Source organism: Haliotis rubra, unplaced genomic scaffold (assembly GCF_003918875.1).
Source record: "Haliotis rubra isolate DU_JTF1 unplaced genomic scaffold, ASM391887v1 Scf2301, whole genome shotgun sequence".
Lineage (NCBI taxonomy): Eukaryota > Metazoa > Mollusca > Gastropoda > Lepetellida > Haliotidae > Haliotis > Haliotis rubra.
Genome location: NW_025766339.1, coordinates 6,100 through 16,880, shown reverse-complemented (window position 1 = coordinate 16,880; position 10,781 = coordinate 6,100). Strand labels below are relative to the sequence as shown.

General features: G+C 42.9%; 1 protein-coding gene across 1 annotated transcript; it reads right to left on the bottom strand.

Moving 5' to 3' along the window:
• Positions 1-1,537: 1,537 nt before the first annotated feature.
• LOC124278090 (E3 ubiquitin-protein ligase TRIM33-like) lies at positions 1,538-4,093 on the bottom strand. Its single transcript, XM_046713838.1, has 2 exons — positions 4,054-4,093; positions 1,538-2,102 (listed from the first exon to the last, which is right to left on the bottom strand). The coding sequence occupies exon 2, from the start codon at positions 2,099-2,101 to the stop codon at positions 1,631-1,633; it is 471 nt and encodes a 156-aa protein (XP_046569794.1). The 5' UTR covers position 2,102; positions 4,054-4,093; the 3' UTR covers positions 1,538-1,630.
• Between the last annotated feature and the right edge of the window lie 6,688 nt (positions 4,094-10,781).

Below are 10,781 nucleotides of genomic sequence, written 5' to 3'. Positions count from 1 at the left end.
GATAGGTAATTATGGACATGTACTTCTGAAAACGGATTCAGAATGTTTTAGATCGTTGTCTTACATTTTAATTGGTTCTGGTACATTTAATTCTTTGTAGTCATACATACTATCTCATACGCTCTTCTTTAGCGGTTATGGTGCATTATATTATTTTAATTACCAAACTCACGTTCTTATATTTGATTTCCATCTCAGCTATGAAGTCATGTTCAGTTTGAGTTTCCTTGTCTGAAACAACACAATGATGTAAATACCCCCTTAAGAATGAATGAATAATTGGTGCTTTACGCCCCATCAGCGATAATGGGACATCCATAAGAAATCTCGACTGTAAAATTCCAACATATTATGAGCAAGTGTTACTGTTTATAAAGTGCGTGTTTATTAAGTATCTAATACAACTCGGCTGACTAGACAATGGCAGTGTGTCAATACAGTACCGGTGCTTTATTTATAATATTAGTTGCCTTCGAACAAGAAACTCGAGTTGCTGAGAATGATGTGTCACATGTTATATTTGGGATTACACTTTCTCCGTAAAGTACAAATTCTAGTTCTTTTGATAGGTTGAGTCCAGCCGTGACTTTGAACCCACACTCTCAGAGTCAGGCACCCGATCACATAAAGTCAGCGATCTAACCTACTCAGCCAGCGCGGTTTCCATAGAAATGGAAGTCTGACAACTGGTAGACTACATCATGTACTTTGTGTATCCCTCTGACAAATGTGAATTGACACCGCCCACATGGCCGACAGATATAGACAATAGACAATGTCAGTTTGAAGGACGCTTCTTAGTAAATTACGGATTCTAGACCCAAAACAGTCATAGAATCTGTAATTTACTGAGAACGTGAAGTAGTCCCAAATACAACATAACACTATAGAACGCTGTTCCATTTCTACACACAATAAAAAAATCAATTCTAATCACTTTCTAAATGGCATTGTGTATCCATAAGAATAGTGCATCTGTAAGCACTATAGAACGCTGTTCCCTCCTACACGCAATAAAAAGAACGTGCAATCATATCTCATATAAATACCTCTTGCATATTGTTTTTCCATGTCCTTGGTCACGACAGCCCCAAATCGTGATATGTTTGATTTCAGCTTTGACAAGCCATTGGTGTCAAAAGACAGCTGCAGGTATGTCCAGTGTTTGAGTCTCAACAGTGTCAAGCAAAGCCCGAGTTGCCTCCCTTAAAGAACTCTCCAACTCAAGGAGGTCTGATTGTGAGGCATACGTGAGAACCTTGCTGATGTAATCTGAAACTTCAGAGCATTTCTTCGAAGCTTCTTCACATGTGTTTAGCTGAGTACGGAGACTTGTCTTGGTCGCCTTCGTCTGACCAACAAGATCAGTCAGAAGTTCCTTCTCTCGTTGGTCAAGTTGTGATCGCAGAGTTCTAAAAGTATGGCCAATATTTTCTTTCAACGTGTTGTGCGTTGCATCTGTGATTTCGGTCCCTCGTCTGATATTCTGAATGTTGGACAGTTGGCGAGCTTGTAAGGTTGCCAGCTCAGTTTTAATGTTGGTCCAGCTGTTTGAGGATACTTTTAGCTACCACATCTAACTTCTCAACTTCATGATCTGCGTGATCTTCAAATCTGCATCTTCCACAAATCAAAATTTTGCATCTCTGATCAAAAGATAAAGAGTGTCATGGCTGTGGATACTGCAAGGGGTTGGAATGTTTGAGACAGCTGGTTTAAAGTCGCTGAGGTTTTGAAGTACATGTTTTCTGGTAAGTTTGAAGCTGCTGTGCATATTCTGGCAGTATTCACAGAGGAGCTCTTCACACTCCCGACACCAACACACAGCCTGGTTGCCGTCATCTTCGTGTGTACAGAGAAGCTCTGTGGGGCGATGTTTGGCTGTCAGATGGAATATTTCTTTCTGTCTCACTGCATCCTTCTGGAGGCTTGTGTCTGTGAGGTTGACCTCCGTCTGACAAGTAGAGCATGATATCACACCAGCAGCTGCAGATGTCACACACGTCTCACACACAGCGTGTAGACAGGGCAGTAGGTAGGGGGCGGGACCTTTGAGGACAAACTGCTGATGACAGACAGAGCACTTTGGGAAGATGTCCATTCTGAAAGACAGTAGACTTTAATGAGTGATCTCTGTGATATGTCCTAGTAAGATTACAGAATACCGGATACCTTCCGCCAACTTTGAAAGCACGCGAGTTTACTTTTGGTTAGGGTGAGGGTAAGGTTTAGGGTAATGTTTAGCGTTAGGGTGACGTGACACTAAACAGTATGGCTGGTAGGTATCCGATATTCTGTAGGTGTACCTATTTCCCTTTATGGTGACATGGGTAGTTTGCAAAACCCAAAGAATAGTTAATTAAGCATCTCAATGTTTAATTTACACCGAACGTCAAATCGCTTATTGGGACTCAAGACATTTTGTCCACAGTAGAAAGCTTTTAAAATCCTCCTTTCTGTCAGAAACTAGAAATTTTCGGACCCTGCCAATATCTGTCGTGTTCATTTGCACAATTTCTTTTGTTTCACACAATCCTAAACACTGGTTTGTAATCTGTAGTTACACCAATCATTATTTCACGTACTCGTCTACAGATAGATTTCGCGGAGACGCAACAGTAAAATATCAGTTTTTATCAAAGGAGGTTATGGTGACATTCAAGGCCTGATCGACAAATCTTTCTTTCACTTATATTTCACATCCATTGAGGAATGTACCTTAACTCCTACCTTACATTTTGTAAAAGCTTTATACCTGATGTTTTGCCAGACAGTTTAACCATTTTATCTGTCCCAACATTGCATTGTACGTTTGTCCAACTATTTTAAATAAGATATGTCATCGTGTACCTCACCACAATGTGTTGTTGAGTTAGACTCTGATTAGATTCAACATCTAGTCTCTGGCATTAACACATTTTGCATGAAAACGGTTTTATATTTATGTTCATAAAATATAATAAAATGTCTAGAGACGCATTGCACTTATAGATAGCAACAACTCGTTAAGATTCGGGTTAGAATTGATTTTCAGCAACCCACGTTTGCTGCACGAGGCGACTAACGGGATCGGCTGGTCAGGCTCGCTGACACATATCATCCGATCCAAATAGATAGTCATGATGTTGTACACTGGATTGTCTGGTCCAGACTCAGTTTATTAACAGACCCGCGCCATAAAGCTGGAATATCACTGAGGGCAACGTTACACAACAACCCCAGCCAAAACAACAACAATAACAACCAACCAACCAAACAAACATAATCCCTAAAACAACAAAGCCCATACAAACAAACAACTCCCCATCCCCCACCGAAAAAAACACAAAAAAACCCCACAAAAAACAAAACGAAACAAAACACACACACACACACACACACACACACACATACGCCAATGAACAACAGCAAAAAGTAATACATTGCAACACGCACGCGCATGCACGTGTGGCTATTATGACCGAACTTATGTCAGTTCATTTGTGTTGTTCAGTGAGAGGCCAGGCAGAAATTTAAAACAGAAATCTCACCCTGAGTATCATTTTACCAGCCCACCTACATGTGACCTATGTCCCCGAAATACTGGGCGACGCGCGGCATATCAACGTTATCGCCTCAGCATTGTGAGACATCCACACACATTCTTTTAACTGCAGCATATACCATTGCAGGGCAGTATTTTCACCGCGACCACAATAACTATTCTACAATAATCGATCTTTTCCGTGCTTTAGACATCTTTGCAGAGCAAGCTGGTACGATTTTTTACACAACGTACTTTTAAACTAACACTACACGGTAGAGGCTTGTCTGTGCACGATGTGACACAAAACACTGTGTCATGACGTGTAGGACTTTGCCATCATCGTAAGACGAAAGTAGAAATTTGTTGTTGTTACGTAACACAAATAACCACGATGTAAACTGTACAAATATTGTATTTGTACCACAAGCAGTAACAACGTGGCCTCGTGACATATACTAGCAAATGTTTGACCAGACAGATAACCGTGTACTGGCCTGCGAGATGAGAGACAGTTACAACACACCTACCTGGACAAATAACTTCCTTCTCCTGTGGTACAAAGGTCACTTCCGGCAGATTACACGTGACTCACATACTTGAAGTGTAATCTATCCGGTGCATGTTTAAAGTCTAACTGCCTGACTACATATCAGCGCTGTTCATGTGTAGAGACACATGACAAATGTGGGTGTATTGGGGCGTATATCTGGTGAATGAAACACAGCGTGTCTAATGTGTGTGTATCGTTCATCGTTATGTGCAAACAAACAGGTATAAAAGGTACTCAATATGACCATTTCCCCAACCATCTTGTTCCCACACAAGGGGGCGGTGGGGTAGCCTAGGGGTTAAAGCGTTCGGTCCTTACTCTGAAGACCCGGGCACGATTCCTCATATAGGTACAATGTGTGAAGCCCATTCCTAGTGTCCCCCGCGTGATATTGCTGAAACATTGCTAAAATCTCACTCACTCAATAATCACTCGCTTAGATTCCCGGCATTAGGTTTTACTACAGAAAGTCCTTAAACATCCAAATTCACCCTTGATTGGGTAGTGAGGGACCTAATGACCAACACACAAAGGCAGCCATCTAACCCGCTCACAAAAAGTCTGACAACTGGTAGTCTAGACCACGGACTTTGTGTAACCCTCTGACAAGTGTAAATTGGCATGGCTACTGCGGCCGAAAACTATGAATAGCCATTGCCATTTAGAAAGTTGGTTAAAAGTACTAGAATCTGACCTTTACGAAAAACTTGTAATCCTATACATAACATGTGTAACATGAAAATGTATTGTGCACGTGAACACCTTTGCTCCGTACTTTAAACTGGTGTTGAGGAAAACATGGCCATTAACAAGCACAATAAGGGCCCCCTGTGAAGTGAGGTGAGGTGAAATTGGGTTTAACGTCGTACTTGAGAATATTTCGCTCATATGACGACGTGCATGCGTGTGTATGTGTATGTGCGGCTGCTTGTACTAGCCCATACTGAAGCTGGTTTTATAGTGCTAGCCCACTGAGATACCATGTTGCAGTGAAGCATGAATACCCGATCCGTGAAGATCCGTGATCCCAGTAATGTGTATTTAAAGCAAAATGTTAAAGGCCAAACTTTGCAAAGAGATACACGTGGTTCTTCATCGCATTTAGTGCCTTAGTCTTCCAGCATGTTTACCCACGATAGCTTGAAGCGAGGAACGCGTAAATACCAACAGCAATCATAATGGATGTAGTCAGCTTTCCACAAAATGCAGATGCAGTCGTACCTAACAGACACAGACAGACAGACAGACAGACACAGACAGACAGACAGACAGACAGAGGGGTGGCTCCGCAGCTGGATCAGGATCAAGTATTGGATGGACTTGGTCGATTGCGTGTGTATACGGCAGGGGTCTCTGGACCGGAACAGCATAAATGAAATAAATAACAACACAGATCAAATGTGCACAGCTGGTTCCACAAACACAGGCCTGAAATGATAGCTCTGGCAGACGGCTCAAATTTGAATGTCATAAAAGCTTAAGAGAGTTGAGAGTGTTGATATGGCCTGGTCCAACTAGACCGAGTTTTGGTTCATACCTCAAAGGAGATTTAGGCTAAAAGTAAGCATGGCTTCATACGGGCATGCTTCCGAGGTGAAGTATATTATTCGTCGTCACAAACCTGGTGCATTCCCAGAAGTGTGGCATAGAGAAGCTAGGTGTTGGTGCACAATGACTTGGCTTGTCATCACATTGCACAGCGTTACAATGTCCGTGTTACTGAACTACTTACATGTAGATGCCAGCATACATAGGAATGATGGCACCACTACTTAGACTGTCCTAAGTACCACACAAATACCCCGTCGAATCCCACCACATAACAAAGGCATCTCATACTATCACTGTGGCCCTGGTAAAACACATGTTAGGAATATAGTTGTATCCATGGGGACGCGCAAGCGGGTGTCCAGAACTAACTTATGTTTGGTCACTTTACCCCTTGTTGAGGTTGAGGGTGAGGGTGAGGGTGAGGGTGAGGGTGAGGGTGAGGGTGAGGGTGAGGGTGAGGGTGAGGGTGAGGGTGAGGGGTGAGGTGAGGGGTGGTGGAGTGTTATGGATAGGTTCAGGTTCAAGTTCAGTTAGGGTTAGGTTGAGGTTTGAGTTTAGGAGCCAGGGGTTGGGTTTAGGTTGAGGTTTGAGCTAGTATTAGGTTGAGGTTTGAGTTTAGGTTATGGGTGAGGTTGACATTGAGGTTAGGGTTATGTTGAGGTTGAGGATTAGGGTTGGAATTCGGGGGTCATGGTTATGGTTAGGGTTAGAGCTGACGTTAGGGTTAGAATTAAGTTTAGGTTTGTGATTCGGTGCCAGGCTTAGGGTTAGGGTTAGGAGTTTTGGGCTGTACGGGCTTACGCGGCATTTAAATATCTACCGGCCGGCCGCTAACATGAGTCAAATCAACCGAGTAGACTGCCATATTAGGAAACTTCTTGAAACCATAAAATCAAGTATATTTCATCTCCTCTCTTGTCCATCTGGCTTCCACGCTTCCTTTTTGCCATCATAACCAATCACCCGTACACCAATCTCCTCTCTAGTTGCAAGTATAGCACACCCTGTACCAGGTCAGTCAATAGAAACAGTCCTTGTAATGGTTACATTACAGGCAGTGCCAAATCCCGTGCAAATCCCCAGACCCAACCCCATTTTCTCAAAAAAGCTGTATCCGCCCCTGAGCACAGTTTTAGTTCAGTGAAGAGAGTTTTGGGGTTCCTTTGTATTATAATTTATAAATCAGGAACTGTTCTTTCCCTTTCCAGTATTTTCATTTCACACTCTATTTGTCGGTCTAGGAAATACTATATAATCCATGTCATCTTGTCGGTCATATATACACAGGAGAACAGGCAATACGAAATGGCGAAATCGACGCAGACGTGTTTCCCGTCGACCTTAGGGTAATCACCAAAGTATGAAGTGGCTGTATTTTGACATGTGATATGTGTTTTCACAAACAAGGTGCACCGTTCAAGCATGATAATTCCACTCAACCGTGTCTTGCTTTCGCATCGGCTCTGGTAACGCGTTACACAGCGTACATATCACATGGTTTTCAGCAACCCATGCATGTTGTAATAGGGGACCGACAGTATCGGTGGTCTGGTCTTCACGTGTCATCGTATCCCACAGCGTAGATCGATGCGCATGCTGTTTACTACTGTGTTGTCTGTCTGTCCAAGACTCAATTATTTCACAGTCCGCCCCTTATAGCTGGAATAGTGCTGAGTGCGCCGTTAAAAGTCATCGTTGTCGAATGGGAGCGTTGCCGTCGCTTCCAGTCATTATATTGGTACACCACCTGACACAAAGTTGTATCTGAAATATGGAGGCGTAGATGCCGAAGCAAGCCACACCACGGTTAAAAACATAAAATTCGAACAGGATACGAACGTGGCACGTTGTTATTTTATATTTTATATTGGTGTTTTGGCCAAAACTTCCTCTCTCCAGGCACCTCCCCTCGGCTTCTATTTAAAATTGAAGTCATGTTGTGCCGTGTATGATACAGCCTTGACTACATAATTACATGTATTCTCTGAAAATAATATATTTTAATGTAACTAAAATAAACATCCCCAACACTTGGTTGGGCTGTAGCGGGTATTTGACATTTTCACACATTCAGCAGTTACTACTACGTCCTGATAGTGTTATGGGTAGTACATCTGAGAAGAATATTATTTTCAGTTGCCACCTTTGTCACAGCTGCACCAGCAAACGCTGGACCACTTCAATGTTGTTGAAGTCTATTCATCATATACATTTGCACGTCGTGGTACATCGAACATTTTGACTTACATACACCTAACCTCTTTCCTAAAGTTTATGTATTATGAATTGCAATGAATGCGTCCTCCCATTCCCCAAATTTATTTTATTATTTATTTACAATTGCGTTGGGCCTACTGGATATAATTCTTTCACGATCGAAGTTATGACATAGTACGTTTCGCCATTAGCTCTTTTCTGCCTTGGCTTGGGCGAACAGGTTTTCATCTTTAAGCGATCTTAATTGATCGAGGTGTGCATTCAGAACAAAATCCAGATTCATTTTCACATTAAAATGGTTCACGTAATTTGATTACTTAATACATTTAACATTATTAACTACATGCGCCAAGAAATTCCTGTGCAGATTTCGATGATGTGGATCTCAATACATGTGTCTTTATTGTGGTGTATTAAATCCTCTTGCAGAGTCATGTTTTTTTTGGTCATTCACAACATGAAGCTATGGAGAGTGACCAAATCATGTGACATCATGCTTGTGGTGGCAGGCTGCTTTGAACCAAGGAAACATATGGTATGGCAGATTTTGATCCTACTTAATGATAACGTAACTTCTTTGAAACAAACGTCATAATGTGTGGACGAATCGACAGCAAGAATGATATTTTCATAAACTCGAAGATCTTTTTGAACGAGTCATTATGTCCAATGGTGCCTATGGAGTAAAAGGTCAGCAACCATTCATAAAACTGACCCGGAAGCAGTCATGTTTACCACCGATTCCATGGGGCGACGGCGCCTTCCTGACCCATGTTAGGTCCAATAATCTTTAGGCCCAAGTCGTGACCAAAACTTTTGCACATAGCGCCCAATTTACATCCCCGGCTAGAACCATCGACACTGGTACCAGAAGGTGTACAAATCAGCGCCAGTTCTGGGTGTTCTTGAAGGCACTTTCGCACCCCCATTGCACACGCACGCACGCACGCACGCACGCACGTGCACCGTTTGTAAACAACACCTACCCACCAATAGCATTCATCGCCATCCCACCTAGCCCAAACCATATATGGTCAGGTTCTCTATCGTTGTGTGGGCGTGGCGTGTGGCTGGGAAAACAAGTATACATACTTTGTCTGCGACTGGACTCGACTGGACTCTACTCTACCTGACTCCACTCTTACTAAAGAAAACACAACCAAAAACAGCCACTATACACCGAGCTGGTCTTTATACACTATTTCCTCACGCCACCCTCATTGCTTTCATCAACCTGATCGGTAGGAGCAGTAGCGGGCGGTTTCCGGGTCACGTGGGCATGTCTTGTTTTGAAACACCTCCCGTGTGTTTGCCAAGCTCGCCAGGCCAGGTAAGTCACACTCATGTCTTGAATTTAACGTTTTTAATCTCAAAATATTCCAGACTTCGGCCATTTACTTGTACCACTGACACTGCCGTACGAGCGAGGCAAGCCTTTGTTTACGTGTGGCTGGATGGCTGCCTTTGTCCGGCTGTCATCGCAGCTTTCACAGACGAAACTCGCTACGTCATGTCTGTAAGTGTTCACTGGAGACTGACCCACTACGCCATGTCTGTAAGTGTGTACTGTAGACTGACCCACTACGCCATGTCTGTAAGTGTTCACTGGAGACTGACCCACTACGTCATGTATATAAGTGTGTACTGTAGACTGACCCACTACGCCATGTCTGTAAGTGTTCACTGGAGACTGACCCACTACGTCATGTATGTAAGTGTGTACTGTAGACTGACCCACTACGCCATGTCTGTAAGGTGTGTACTGTAGACTGACCCACTACGTCATGTCTGTAAGTGTGTACTGTAGACTGACCCACTACGCCATGTCTGTAAGTGTGTACTGTAGACTGACCCACTACGTCATGTATGTAAGTGTTCACTGTAGACTGACCCACTACGTCATGTATGTAAGTGTGTACTGTAGACTGACCCACTACGCCATGTCTGTAAGTGTTCACTGGAGACTGACCCACTACGTCATGTATGTAAGTGTACTGTAGACTGACCCACTACGTCATGTATGTAAGTGTGTACTGTAGACTGACCCACTACGTCATGTCTGTTAGTATGTACTGTAGACTGACTCACTACGTTATGTATGTAAGTGTATACTGTAGACTGACCCACTACGTCATGGATGTAAGTGTGTACTGTAGACTGACCTACTACGTCATGTATGTAAGTGTATACTGTAGACTGACCCACTACGTCATGGATGTAAGTGTACTGTAGACAGACCCACTACGTCATGTCTGTTAGTATGTACTGTAGACTGACCCACTACATCATGTATGTAAGTATGTACTGTAAACGGACCCACTACGTCATGTATGTAAGTGTGAACTGTAGACTGACCCACTCCGTCATGTATGTAAGTGTGTACTGTAGACTGACCCACTACGTCATGTCTGTTTGTATGTACTGTAGACTGACCCAATACGTCATGTCTGTTAGTATGTACTGTAGACTGACCCAATACGTCATGTATGTAAGTGTATACTGTAGACTGACCCACTATGTCATGGATGCAAGTGTGTACTGTAGACTGACCCACTACGTCATATATGTAAGTGTGAACTGTAGACTGACTCTCTACGTCATATAAGTAAGTGTGTACTCTAGACAGACCCACTACGTCATGTATGTTAGTGTGTACTGTAGACTGACCCACTACGTCATGTATGTAAGTGTGTACTGTTGACTGACCCACTACGTCATATATGTAAGTGTGAACTGTAGACTGACTCTCTACGTCATATAAGTAAGTGTGTACTGTAGACTGACCCACTACGTCATGTATGTAAGTATGTACTGTAGACTGACCCACTACGTCATGTATGTAAGTGTGTACTGTTGACTGACCCACTACGTCATGTCTGTAAGTGTATACTGTAGACTTACCCACTATGTCATGTATGTAAGTGTACTACTGTAGAC

Bases quoted from the DNA above. Each gene is read 5' to 3' on its own strand.
- LOC124278090 (XM_046713838.1), bottom strand. From the start codon at position 2,101: ATGGACATCTTCCCAAAGTGCTCTGTCTGTCATCAGCAGTTTGTCCTC.